The sequence below is a fragment of the Puma concolor genome, chromosome E2 (assembly GCF_028749965.1).
Source record: "Puma concolor isolate L17-30 chromosome E2, mPumCon1.1.hap2, whole genome shotgun sequence".
Lineage (NCBI taxonomy): Eukaryota > Metazoa > Chordata > Mammalia > Carnivora > Felidae > Puma > Puma concolor.
Genome location: NC_141681.1, coordinates 19818690 through 19831522, shown reverse-complemented (window position 1 = coordinate 19831522; position 12833 = coordinate 19818690). Strand labels below are relative to the sequence as shown.

At 56.6% G+C, this 12833-nt stretch overlaps 2 protein-coding genes across 10 annotated transcripts; one reads left to right on the top strand and one right to left on the bottom strand.

Annotated features, from left to right (window-relative positions):
* Positions 1-62: 62 nt before the first annotated feature.
* On the top strand, positions 63-4312 carry NOL3 (nucleolar protein 3). 4 transcript variants are annotated; one of them, XM_086689229.1, is made up of 4 exons: positions 63-764; positions 3293-3595; positions 3743-4057; positions 4162-4312. In XM_086689229.1, the coding sequence occupies exons 2-4, from the start codon at positions 3301-3303 to the stop codon at positions 4167-4169; spliced, it is 618 nt and encodes a 205-aa protein (XP_086545355.1). In that variant the 5' UTR covers positions 63-764; positions 3293-3300; the 3' UTR covers positions 4170-4312. The 4 variants fall into 4 exon arrangements, with proteins under 4 accessions (XP_086545355.1, XP_086545357.1, XP_086545354.1 ...); XM_086689231.1 differs by having other exon boundaries at positions 63-820; XM_086689228.1 differs by lacking the exon at positions 63-764 and adding an exon at positions 827-979.
* A 413-nt stretch (positions 4313-4725) lies between these two features.
* On the bottom strand, positions 4726-12624 carry MATCAP1 (microtubule associated tyrosine carboxypeptidase 1). Of its 6 annotated transcripts, none has more exons than XM_086689215.1 (8): positions 11997-12488; positions 11053-11248; positions 9243-9868; positions 9018-9161; positions 8617-8749; positions 7359-7664; positions 7128-7225; positions 4726-6104 (listed from the first exon to the last, which is right to left on the bottom strand). In XM_086689215.1, exons 3-8 carry the CDS (start codon positions 9810-9812, stop codon positions 5940-5942), a joined length of 1416 nt encoding a protein of 471 aa, XP_086545341.1. In that variant the 5' UTR covers positions 9813-9868; positions 11053-11248; positions 11997-12488; the 3' UTR covers positions 4726-5939. The 6 variants fall into 6 exon arrangements, 5 of the variants coding, with proteins under 5 accessions (XP_086545341.1, XP_086545344.1, XP_086545345.1 ...); XR_015244750.1 differs by lacking the exon at positions 4726-6104 and adding an exon at positions 8448-8499; XM_086689218.1 differs by lacking the exons at positions 11053-11248; positions 11997-12488 and adding an exon at positions 12495-12624.
* Between the last annotated feature and the right edge of the window lie 209 nt (positions 12625-12833).

The following is a 12833-nucleotide window of genomic DNA, read 5'->3' as shown; positions in this document are numbered from 1 at the left end:
GACCAGGGAGCATAGAACTTATGGGGGGGGGGGGGACTTTACATTTACAGAAATTTCCAGCTCCTAAGGCTTTAATAGTGGAACCCCTGGAGAGTGGAGGTTAGCTCCACTCCCTGTTTAGCTCCCACCCTCTGGCCTCATCCAGGGCTAGCATGTGGCCACTGTAACCTCCAGAACTCAGGGGCTTTTGGGGTCACATCCAACCTTCTAATGCATCTGCTCTGTGATCGTGGGTAAGCTGGTCCCCTTCTCTGAGCCTTATCTGCGACAAGCAGAGAGAATTCAAGAAGATGGATGTAAAGCATCTGGTAATTGCCAGGCCAAGAGACTGGGCGCTGGATATTTGGGGCCGCAGGCCGAACCACCCGCTCGCTGACTCAGCCGATGCACCCTGGGTGGAGAGGGAAAACGGACTACGTGTGTGAGCCCAGGCGGTGCTCGGCCTCTGCGGCCTGCTTTCCGGTGTCCTAAGAAGAACGCCCCCCTCTTCTCCACCCCTTCCCAGTTCCCGGCAGCCCTGGCCGCCCCGCCCCCTCAGCAGCTGCTGCTCCCACCCCCTCCCTGCCCAGCCCATTCTGCCTCGTCATCTACTGCCCCGCGGAGGCTCGACTCTTGAGTGGGGCCGCCCGGAACGCACAGAACCGGGAGCCCCCCACCCCCCCACCTTCCCCCCCCCCCCCCCCCCGGGCACCTGGCTGGAGGAGGGAAGAGAAACTGATTGGGCAGAATCTGCGCCCCCTCATCACCAGCCGCGCTCGAAGGAGGTCTGTGAGCCCCGCCCCTCCGCCGGACTCTAGCTCTGGGACTGGGTGGAGGGGAGGTAAGGGGAGCCTTGTGATCTCACTTTCGCAAAAGCTCCCGCAGTTTCCCACAACCCTTGCTCCCTAGCGTAAGAGCCTGCGCAGCGAGGTGGGAAGGAGACCCAGACCCCTCTGGATGCGTGGCACCTGTAACCTCCTGAAGCTCCGGGAAGAATTTGGTCTGTGACCCTTGAAGGACTAGCCACGACAAAACTTTGGTATTCACTTCTGAGCATTGGGTCGCAGGGGGAGACCCAGACCAGCTAGGGTCTCTGCACCTCAGACTGAGGTGCACAAAGTGCAGGACTTGGCATAATGTGGGGAGGAGGTTAACATGAAAATAAGTTGGGGAGCAATGAGGGAAAAGGAGAGGCCAGTTCAATCTGTCCCCCCCCCCCCCAATTCTCTGCACTTGTACAGAGTAGGTCCTGCACCTGTCACTGGGGGACAGTCTTTGGAGGTCTCTGCCAAAGAGGGCAGAGGGTCCGTGTACACAGTGCAGTGATGTCCGCGCAGTTGTGAGGGTGTATGCTGTTCACTGGTTCCACAAGAGAAGGAACCAGTCTGCTTTTGGGACATTCTGGCACTGGGGTGGAAAAGGGGACATTTGAGTCACGGAGGATGGGTCCACAGCATGGAGGTAAGGAAAGGGTATTCCAGGCTTAGGGAATAGCATCTGCATCTGGTTCAGATGTGCCAGGGGCTTGCAGGGTTCTCCCAGCACTGTGTGGTGGAGGGAAGTGGGAGAAACCCCAGCTGTCCAGAAGGTTAGGAGGTGGCCTAGAGCAGCCAGGCCAGATAATCTTGATTCTCTCTGATGGGCAGTGGGGGGAAACAGGCCATTAGGGCTGATGTTCTGCTTCGCAGGAGATCTTGTTGTAGTTCAAGTTAGAGCAAATAAGATCCCAGTTCTGCCACTTGGTCTCTCCTCACCTGTAAAATGGGGACAATAAATCCTGTCCCAGGGGCTTGTCAAAGTCACTATGTGGTGGGAGTGATGGGATGGGACTGAGATGTACTTAGAAAGACTGTCATAGGAGATGAGGTGACCATGGTGGGGTTGAGGGGGATACTAATAGAGACCACTGAGAGGTAGAGGAGTAGCATTTGTCAGAGATGTGACATGAAGGGAGAGGGAGGGGTGGGGGTAGTTCTGGTCTCTGGTCAGTGGCCTGGGGAAAGGGCTGACACTTCAGTATGGCTAGGAGGGTGAAATGGCCAGGGAGGCATAGCTTGACACCAGGTGGTAGTGAGAGAGACCTGGGAGGCAGGATGGGGGCTAGGACCAAAGGCGCTCGCCCAGACCTGGAGCCAGGTAGGGAGGTAGCAGAGTGACCCCAAAAGGAGGATGAGACCCAGGAGGGTGCTGTGTGAACAAAGCCAAGGCTGGTGTAGGTGGGCTGAAGGAGGGAGTGGTTCAGAGCCTGACCTATTTTGCCCCTTAATGCCAGGGGCTTTGCTACCTGGGTTAGGCCACTCCAAAAGTGATGGACCTTTATCCTTGGTCGTTAATAAATGGACACAGCAGATTAACTTCTGCCTAAGACCTGCTGCTTGCGAGAGACAGTCTCTCAAAATGGGAGGATCCATGGAGGAAAACAGAAAAGTTCAGCAAGCATTTGTTGGTGGCTTTTATGAGTTGGGTCTGTGGTACCTAAAGATGAAGCATTCCCAGGGAAGATTCCCAGGGAATCAGGGAGACGTTGGGTCTCAGGTAATGTCAGGAGGTCTTGGTCAGAGCTAGGTCTCAAGAGGATTCAGGCATCCCTGCTCAGGTATTAGGGAGCCAGGAAGCGCCATCAGACCAATGTCAGGGTTACAACATGGTGGTATTGGTGAGGGACTGCAGGGGTGGAGCCTCCCCCAGAAAGATGGGCCTCAGGATCAGGATAAGGAGCCTAGACTTCCTTCAGTTGGTGAGGGAAGGCTCTCAGCACTTGTGCTCTGGGTGCAGAGGGGATTCAGCACTCAGCAGAGTCTAAGCTGTACATGAAAGGCTAGACTAAGTAAGAGGTTAGGATGACAGAGAAATACTCAGCAGATAGACTGAAAAGGACCTGACTGCAAACTGGGTGTTGAGTATCCAGGTCAATTGTAGGTCTTTCTGCTTGTTAAGGTGGGGAAGCAGGCTGGGAAAAAGAATTTAGTTTGGATAAACGGTCTGAATCAAATGCAGGATCTGCAGGCAGCGGAGACACAGGAGGGACGTCCTGACTGGGGAGAGTGGTCGAGAGTAAATAAGAGCCCAGGGATAGCATAGAGGAGAGGGGAGCCACAGCTGACGTTTAGGAACCCAAGGAGAAGCCTGAGGAGGAGAGGGGACAGAAGCAGCCTGAAAGGCAGGAGGTACAAGTCCTGTGCTGAGGAGCTGTCCGGCTGCCCGGGTCAAGGTGAACTTAAATCCCAGCCAAGAGTGTTCACGGAGACCCTGGGAGAGAGGTCAAGGGTGGGGGAGTCCTTGCCCTATTACCTCTCTCCCCTCCCCCATGCAGCCCCCACCATGGGCAATGCGCAGGAGCGGCCCTCAGAGACGATCGATCGCGAGCGGAAACGCCTAGTGGAGACGCTGCAGGACGACTCCGGGCTGCTGCTGGATGCACTGCTGGCGCGCGGCGTGCTCACCGGGCCTGAGTATGAGGCGTTGGACGCGCTGCCTGATGCCGAGCGCAGGGTGCGTCGCCTGCTGCTGCTGATACAAAGCAAGGGCGAGGCCGCCTGCCAGGAGCTGCTGCACTGCGCCCAGCGTACTACGCGCGCGCCAGACCCGGCCTGGGACTGGCAGCACGTGGGCACTGGTGAGCGCGAGAGGGGCGGGGCCTGGGCCAGAGCACGGGGCTTGGTGGGAAGGGTAGAGTGTGGAGCTGAGTTGTAGGTGGCCGTGTGCCAAGGATACCGCTGAGGCCTTAAAATGAGATACTTAGATACTCCCACCTCCAATCCAGGCTACCGGGAACGCAGCTACGACTCTCCATGCCCTGGCCACTGGACGCCTGAGGCACCTGACTTGAGGACCGCTTGCCCCGAACCGCCCAGAGCTTCAGACTGTGACGAGGCTGGGGTTTCAGGGGGCTCGGAGGCAGTATCCGGAACCCTCAAGGAACTCGATCCGGAAGTGGAAGCTGAAGTCTCTGAAGGGGCTGAGCCAGAGTTGGAACCCCAAATGGATCCGGAACCAGAGCCAGCACCTGAACTGGAGCCAGAGCCAGAGCCAGAGCCAGAGCCAGAGCCCGACTTTGAGGCGGGTGACGAGTCTGAAGGTGTGAGGCTACCCAAACCTGGTGTCGGATTGGCGGGAGGGTCCCTCCCCCCCCCCCGCCCCTGCCCACGCGACTACTCCCCCCCCCCCCCCCATCATTTCTAGATTCCTGAATGTCAGCGTGCTGATAGGCTGCTGCTCTCTGCCCAAAGCAGACAGGACCTGGGATCCTGCTCTGGCATTGGGGAGGATGCCACCAAGTCTCCACCTGACCCAGTACCACTGGAAGTGAATAAACTCCGGTGGGTCATCTTGGGCCCTCTCTGTGACTCTGACTTTTTGCCCCGGAACTAGGGTGAAGATCCACACCCCTAAGTCTTAGCAACCTGGGAAGCCCTGTGCCCCACTGCCTTGTCCTTAGCCCCTTTTCATCCTCAATAGCCCAAGCCACACTCCCCTGGAGCCCTCAGTTCCAGGCCCCCAGTGGGATGACGGCCATACCCTAGGGCCCTGCCCTACAGCCCTTTTCCTCTAATGAACCAGTTGGGGGGGGGAGGTGCTGTGTAGTCACCAGTCCCACTTCAGGGAAGCCGTTGGGCCTGGTGCAGAGAGCCAGAGGAAGGGAGATTTCTTTCCACTTAGGACAGGCTAGAGCTCACAGCCCTGGGAAGTGAGATTAGAAGTGAGAGAGGAAGAGGAAGGGATCTTGGGTAGACAGAGCCCACACACTTCATTGTGATTATTGTTTTAATTGTCTGGCTTCTCTCTGGACCGGGAGCTCTGTGAGGGTTCTGACGATTAACTGGCACACAGAAGGTGATCTACACGTATTCACTGACTAAATGCATAAGGACTTTCCAACTGCATTTCTGAATTTTACAGGTGGGAAAACCAAGGGCAAGGGTCGGGGTGGGAACGGGTCAATGTCACACAGTTGAGTGAGGTGAAAATGGAAGCAACAACCACTTCTACACCTCTCCTGGTCCAAGAGGGGCTCGGACTTAGGACGATGGCTAGGGGCCTGCCCCTCAGGCTTGAGTGTGACTGCTGGCAGGCAATGCCACCCTCTGCCAGAGACCAGCTGTGAGGGTATGGGCAAAGACAGGAATAGCACAGGCCAATGGTGGGGAGTAGGGGCAGGGCCAGGTGAACTCTTGGGCTTGACTCACAAGTCCTGAAGAACTGTGTGTGTGTGTGTGTGTGTGTGTGTGTGTATGTGTGTATGAGGAAGAGAGGGAGGGAGATGAGAGTGGGGCTAGGAACAGTTGGTGCCTTCCAGAGGAGCTCTGTTCCCTCCACCAAACCTTCAGAGGCTGCTGCCTCCCAAGACCCAGGATGCAGAGCACATAAATAGGGAATAAATACGTGACCAGTGGGAGAGGCAAAATGCTGGAAAGCACACCCCAGCCCAGCTGGGTCTCTACCACCAGGATCCCTGCCCCTTGAGTCTGTGTGAAAGCCAGGCCCTCAGGCTCAGGCAGTCACCCCAGGAGAAGGGAGATCCCCACCAGGACCCAGTGAGAGGTAGACAGCGTGAAAGCTGAAGGAGCACCAAGGGGCCAGGTGGGGGAAGGGAGAGACTAGAGTATGCAGACACTCAAAGCCATCTCATGCAACAACAAGTTTCTACTCCCAAACCACCCCCCTCCCCATCATGCTCAGCTTCCCTCCTGCCCTCAGGCTTACCTTCTGCTCAAGAGAGAACTAGAGGTAGGAGGGCAGACTCAGTTTGCCTGACATGCTGCTGCTGGTCCCTAGGCCCCAGCGAGGCTACCAAGGGACACAAACCCTCTGATGCCATCCCTACCTCCTGGGATGCTCCTGCCCTCCCAGTTCCCCAAGAAACATCTAGGCCATGGAAGCAAAGAACAGTCAGCTTCATGTTCGGGGAGCTGATCTGGGGCCCTCTGTCCAGGGCCTCTGCCTACAGCCCTTAACCAGCATCAGTCAGGCAGTAGGCGGCCCAGTTCTGCTTCATCCAGCCGGTTGGTGGCCATGATGTGCTCCAGCTGCTGCCGGTAGCGTGCCAAGTCCTGCATGAAGTGGGGCACCCGGGTATTGTCCAGCACCCCATGGGGCCGCAGATGGTCTACATCCTCATAGGACACCTGCAGGAAGGAAGCTGGGCCTCAGGGGTAGCCAGAGTGATGTGGCTTTCAGGTAGCTGGTCCTAGCTCTCTATGAATTGCTCATTGCCCTCTGCTCCTGGAATGCCTCCTTCTACCCTCTGGATCCACTCCAAGGTTACATACCCTGAGGCTCAGTCCTGGATGTGTTTGTTCTCTCTTCGAACACTTGGTATCGTCCGTGCCCCACAGCCCCACTCTTATCTCCAGCCCAGCTTTTCCCCTCACCTCCAAATGCAGGTATCAAGCTGACTCCTCAGCACCTTCCCCTGGATCTCCCTCAGACACCTCAGATCCCACACCCAATGCTGAACTGGGTGCCAACTTATGCCAGCCCCACCTTCCGCAAAGTTCTCTAGGCCAGCTCAAGGGAAAGAACCTGGAATATGTCACCCTCCAACTCAGGGTGGTCTTTGAGTTAGAGGGATTCCATTCTCTGAAGAGTGTTCCCCAGCTTGCTCCTCCCTCTGTATGGCTACTGTCCAGTTAGGCCAGACCACCAATTCTTCAGAAGTGATTGGAGAGGTGGCTTCCTCCTCCCCCCACACTCCCTTCCCTAGGCCTCTCTCTCCAATCCACCTCCCACTTAACATCCACAGGAAGCCTTCGAAAGTAAAAATGACATTTCTCTGCTTAAAGCTCTACTGATTTCCCATTGCTTCAGATGGAAGTCCATCTTCCTCAGCCTGGCACAAAAACCCAGAGCCAGAGACTTGGTCTCTGGCCACTTCTCCAGCCTCCTTCCCCAGCCTTTCCTGACTGCTCCCCTGGCCTGAATGCTCACCTCCTTTGAAATGCAGTATCCACCCGCACACCTGAAGTCTAGGTCAGGTACCTACTTTTGCTGCCAGGTTGTCACTTCACTTTTGTTCACCTCCACCCAGGTTCCCCCCACCAGAGGAGCTTGGCACCCAGTCCTTAGTCGAGCACCCATCAGAGGCTCAGGGAACACTGCAGTGACAAGGAGAGCTGACTGGGATCTCTTAGAGGTCCGTGGCCCCCTACCTTGCCCAGTGAAGTCAGCAGTGGGAAATCGATGGTCTGGCGGTGCCGGAGAATGCGCACGATGCCATCCAGGTACACCTGATCCTTGCTGAAGCAGCCTGTGGGCACGGGAGGGCCGTGAGCCCCTGGCCGGAAGCCCACCCTTCTCGCCCCTGCTCAGGGCACTGCCCCCCACCCCGCACCCCCAGGTTTCCTTCAGGGCAACCCTCCCAACACAGCACGGGTGCCCACCCGGCAGCGAGGTGTCAGTCTGCCCGCGCTTGGCGCGCACACAGTACTCCCAGCGCACGTCAGCATCCTGTACGTAGCGCGCCAGGTCCTGGAAGAGCTGGCGGAAGGACATGCGCGAGGCGCGGTGGATGGTGTAGTAGAGCAGTGCGGCACGCCACAGAAATGGCTGCTTGCGGAACAGCACGCTGTGCAGGCTGGCCAAGCCCTCCTCCGTGGGGTTCGCTGGCCGCAGACCGTACTGCAGCCGGCCCTCGGCGCTGTGCCACGGCTGCCGGGCGTTGTTCACTCCCCGCAGGTAGTGAGTGCCTGCAGGGAAGGCGAGGGGAAGGCGACACTGGGTGGGGCATCCAGGGGACCAACCTGTGTCCTGCTACATCCTGCAGGACCTCTAGCGGGTGAAGGTGACTCACGTACACTCCAGCCCCTAAACTCAGGCTCTCATGCAAGTTCTCCCCACCCCCATTCCCTGCCCCAGACAAATGCATACTCACCCAACCCCAGGCAGCGGGAAGACCCTCCTCAGGTGAACTTGCACCCAAAGACTCAGAATCCCACACACAAGAATCCTCCCCACCTATCCAGGGCTACACACACAAACAACTCTCCCAAACTCACACTGCCTCCCTATGTTGCCCCCTCTACCCCCGGAGAAGCAGGAACTCACAAACCACCCCGGGCCCCACATCCTGCATGCCCATATCATGTTGAAAGTCATGCTGATGACCCCCCAGTGATAAACACCTTTTGCCCAGAGCTACAGAATTCTTGATGAGGAGACACAGACAGAAAGGAATAGTAATTAGTGTCCCATGTTCTCCATTTCAGCTCAGCCTATCCCCTCCTAAAACCTGGCTTTGTGTCCTCAACCAATTCCATTCCTAAGATCTGGCCTTCCACCCACCCTGGAGGGCCTCTATGTTGGCTGGGCTACTGCAACCCTCAGGGTACTCCCTCTGGCCTGTCCAGGCCTCAGCAACCTTGTCCCCACTGTCAAGGGAAATCAGAAAGGAAGCAGAGGGACAAAAGATACCCAAAGGGAGCAAGAGATGAGGGTGAGCCCAGAGAGTGGGCAGGCATGTTCTGGCCTACCTCTGTGAGCCAGAGGGAGTAGGTAGCTGCTCACGAAGGGAAAGGGCCCGTCCTCCGGAAGGAAGGGGAAGAAAGAGAGGGGGTGGGGTTACTGGGGCCCCTCACTGCCCACCACCCCATCCCAGCCCCCTCTCATCCTACCCACCCACCCACCTACCCACACCCTGACCTATCTCGTGCCGCAGCATGCCCTCCAACCAATACTGGCGGGCTCCAGTCAGGTTGATGGCCAATGTTGGTCGGCTGTTCTCCACCATCATCACTGCCTGGGACAGCAGGTCCTCACTCAGCTGCACAACAACCTGCAGGTGGTAGTGACCTAAGCCATGGCCACCAGCCCTGGGGCCAGTATGCAGGTGGACATGCTGATGCCAAAGGGTAGCCAGGCCACACACCTGGCCAGGGCACCCACACTTTACCACCTTTGCTCAGAGCCAGCTCCCACCTTACTGGGGCAGGGATAGGGGCTTGGCTGGGGTCACTATCTGGCCACGTGTAGAGCTGGGCCTGGCATCAGCAGCCTGGTTTGGGGCACATAGAAAAGGGGCCCGGAAGACCGGGCTGGCTCACCTCCCCAACGCAGCCCTCCTTCTGCATGTATTTGCGCACAATAGACCAGATCTGGCACTTGGTCAGCAGCTGGCCCCCAGTTGCAGCTTCAAAGTGTTCATAGGTACCAAATTTCTCCAGGACAGCCTCAATGATGCCTACTGCCTGCACATAGGGTTGCAATGGCTGGTCAGACCAGGCCTCTTGGGTGGTCAGGCCAGGGTGAGGTGGGCAGGCTAGACTGACCTGATGGATGAACTGTCCAGAAGCCTCACAGTACTTCTCCAGCACAGCCGTGGGCATGGGCTCCTGGTATTCGAACTGTGGGTTGTAGGTATAGTGGGACTGGAAGAACTTGTCCCGCTCACGGTCCATGTTAGTTGGCCGCAAAGCCACCAACATGCAAGGGCTCTTGCTGGCACCACGGCCTGCATCCTTTCGACTCTTAGCAATATGAGGAAGAGAGGCTGCAGACCTCAGGGTGCCCCCACCTGGGTCCCGTCCCCGTCCAGGTGGGGCCCGACCCTGGGTGCCACCCCCCCGCCGGCCAGTACTATTTACAGTATAGGTGCTCTCACTGCGACGCATGTGGCCACGGTGGCCCAAGTGCAGCTCTGAGAAGGGCTGCAGCTCAGGCTGGGGCCGCAGGGCTGAGGGGATTGACAGAGCCAGGGGCAAGGCCAGGGACCGAGGCCAGGGGTACAGCAGTGTCCCATCTCGGTCTGAGGGCTTCAGCCTATGGCGCAAGGACGAGGGACTGGCTGGTGGGCTGGGGGGTGCCTGCTCATACACCTGAGCCCCTGAGTCCAGCACCATTCTGTCCTGGGGGTCACATCCAGCCGAGTCACTCCAACTCCCCACACTGTCGACTTCTGGGGACAAAGAAGGGCATGTGGAGGCCAGTATGAGTGGCTGTGGCCTGAGAATCAGCAGGCCTGTGCTCCATACTGTCCATGCTGGGTGGGTGCTTAGTGGGCTCAGGGTCTGCCACCAAGGGTCTGGGGAGCTGCCCCCTCCCTCACCTCCATCCCAGTGTCCATGCCTTCCAGCAGGCTCACCCAAGGAAGCTGGACTGGGGGAAAGCAGGAGGCAGAACTTCTACACCCACCTCAACAGCGGTTACTGGAATCCCCTTAGCCTATGAGCTACTGAGAACAAGGCCTGAGCCTCTACTCATGGTTTTATCTCCTGTGCTCAGCACCCACACAGGCTGGGAGCTGGGACAGTATAGCCTCAGTTGCTGGGGTGATCAGTGAGGGGCTCTCACCACCTTCTACCTGACTTCCATCTATGGCCCTTTGTCAGTCTCATCCCTCCCCTCCCACCTGCTCCACCACTCCTCCAGCCCAGTTGGCCTCAGTCAGTTTGAATGCCTGCATGCTCCTTGCTTATGTTAGTCTCTCCACCTGGAATGCTCTCTTTCCTCTGGATCATCTGTGCAAATCCAAATTAGAATCAGCTTTTGGGGAGCAGAGGAAGACTTTAGCAAACTCAACCCAATCCCTAGTCTGTCTCCTCTCAGAGGCCTCTTTCTAGTGGTCATCCAAGGCCAGTGTTTGGACCTTTACTCCTGACTCTGTACTAGGGCTCAGAACAATCCAGTCTCTCCCCGAAAGTCTGACTGAAGTCTCCAGAGTCGGAACTCTCTTGCCTATTCAGGGATACAATTCCAGCATTTCTCCAACATCGTCAATCTCTTCCTCTACTAGATTCTTTCCATCAGCATAAACACTTGCTGTTATTTCTGTCTTAAAAAATCAAAAGCAAACCCTCACTTGACCCCACACTCTCCCAGGCCCACCGCATTTCCCTCCAGCTGCTCCTTATTGCAGCACAACACCCCAAGTCATCTGCATGTAGTCGCTGACTCCTTCTTTCCTGTTCTCTCTTACATTTCACTCCAGCTAGGCGTTTGCCCCACTCTCCATTGAAACTGATCTGACCAAGGTCATCAATGATCACATATTGATCAGCGCACTCAACATAATTAATCATTTCATCTTGGAAACACGTTCTCTACTTGGCTTCCCAAATACACTCAAACATATTCTCCTACCTCACTGGCTGTTCATTCTTGGTCTTCATTTTTCATCATTCCTATCTTCCTGATCTCTTAATGTTGTCATGCCTCAGGGCTTGGAAACTTCTATGGAAACTTCTCTCCTCTTCTCCATTTATGCTTACTTCCAAGGGTGATCTCATTCACTTTCATGGTTTCAAAAACATCAGCCCAAACTTCTATAAACTTCAAGCTGGTGTTGCCACTTCTCAAGTCAACATCTTTACTTGAATTTACAACAGGCATCTCAAACTGAACACGTCCCCTGTCTGGAATGCTTCCCCCTCATATTAACTGCAGGGCTCACTCTCCCACTTTCCTCAGATCTCTGCACAAATATGTTATTAGACAAGTTTCCCTAACACACTCTCTGTAAAATAGTAAACCTCCCCCTCTTTCCTCTCCGCCACAATCTTCCCTTCCCCACGTTATTTTCTGAAGCAGTAATCACCATCTGAAGTACAGTATATGTCATTACCTCCCTTCTCCTTTTGAATGTTCACAGCTGTGTCCTCAGAACCCAGAATAGTATCTGACCCAGAGCAGTTACTCAATAAATGGGATGAACCCAAGAGCCCTGCTCCTTTGCAGAACTGGAATCATTCCTTCCACACATTCTGTTTCCCTGTATAGATCTGATCCCCCATCCCTACCTCCCTCCGTTCTGCCTAGTAACCACCTGTTTGAAAAAATTTCAGGCCTCAGGCTTCATTCTTCTCAACTAACTGTACACTTTTCTGGACTCCTCACTGATCTCTGGGCCTCTCCCTAGACCAGTCCCCTTCATCTCCCCCACCCCTTCTTTCATTCGACCTAGCTCTTCATTCGACCAAGAATACGCCTGCTTCTCTCACGTCTCAGTTCTTTTGCCAAGAATGCCCTCCCAATGTCTCCCTGTAGCAAACTCCTAACCATTTTTCAGGGTTTGGTTTAGGCCTCACCTCCTCCCGGAAGCCTTCCTGGCGTCTTGGAGGCTCCCAGTGTCTAGGCGGCTTCTTTACCACTGTGTCACTGTCGGAGCCTAGGTCTGTGTCTCCCCACCTCCCCCTTAACTCCTTGAGGGCAGGGACGGGTCTGATTGACCCCCATGTCTCAAGCACCCAGCACTACAAGCAGAATGAATGAGATGGCTGGGGAGGAGCCCAGACAGAAGGCGGAGTCCAGCGACAAATAAGAGGGTGTGGCCTGCGCCAATAAAAAACTCCGGGAGAGAGTAACGTGGAAGAGGAGCCAATGGGGACGGAGAGATGGAGGAGGGGCGTGCCCTGTAGCCAATAAGTGGCGGAGGATGGGGCAAAGGGCGTGGCCAATCGAGGGCGGAGCCAGAGGACAATGGAGCGGGGGGGAGGGGGGTACCCGCTCAGATGAGTAGGGGTCGCGCCGCATGCCTTCGCGGCCTCTCGGAGGTGGAGGGTTCCGTCCGCGTACCGCGCCCCCACCTGTTCGTTCCTCTTCTCGCCACCACCGTTCCCGCTCCGCAACACCAATCACCAGCCGCCCACCCCGCGGAAGCCGACGCTGGGGACGCACGCACTTGGGTGCGCGCACGCTCACACGAAAGCGCGCGTTTTCGCGTCAATCTCGGCGGCAGCGCGCACCCAAGAACACAGCTGGGGGTGGGACCAGTCAAAGCAGAGGGGACGGTGTCCGCTACTAGGTCCCGCCCCTGGGCGCGGCGATGTCCTAAGCCCGCCCCTCCACGAGGGCTGGGGGAGTTTCAGGGCTTCAGGTGCTACTCAGCTTCAGAGTCAGGGCCTGGAGACCCGAGCTCACTGCCC

Bases quoted from the DNA above. Each gene is read 5' to 3' on its own strand.
- NOL3 (XM_086689228.1), top strand. From the start codon at position 937: ATGCGTGGCACCTGTAACCTCCTGAAGCTCCGGGAAGAATTTG. The intron at 980-3,292 runs GTCTGTGACCCT...TCCCCCATGCAG, and splicing joins GAAGCTCCGGGAAGAATTTG to CCCCCACCATGGGCAATGCG. The intron at 3,596-3,742 runs GTGAGCGCGAGA...CCTCCAATCCAG, and splicing joins CTGGCAGCACGTGGGCACTG to GCTACCGGGAACGCAGCTAC.
- MATCAP1 (XM_086689218.1), bottom strand. From the start codon at position 9,812: ATGGTGCTGGACTCAGGGGCTCAGGTGTATGAGCAGGCACCCCCCAGC. The intron at 9,162-9,242 runs GTCAGTCTAGCC...CCCTATGTGCAG, and splicing joins CTGGACAGTTCATCCATCAG to GCAGTAGGCATCATTGAGGC. The intron at 7,665-8,616 runs GTCAGGGTGTGG...CCTTCCCTGCAG, and splicing joins CATGCTGCGGCACGAGATAG to GCACTCACTACCTGCGGGGA.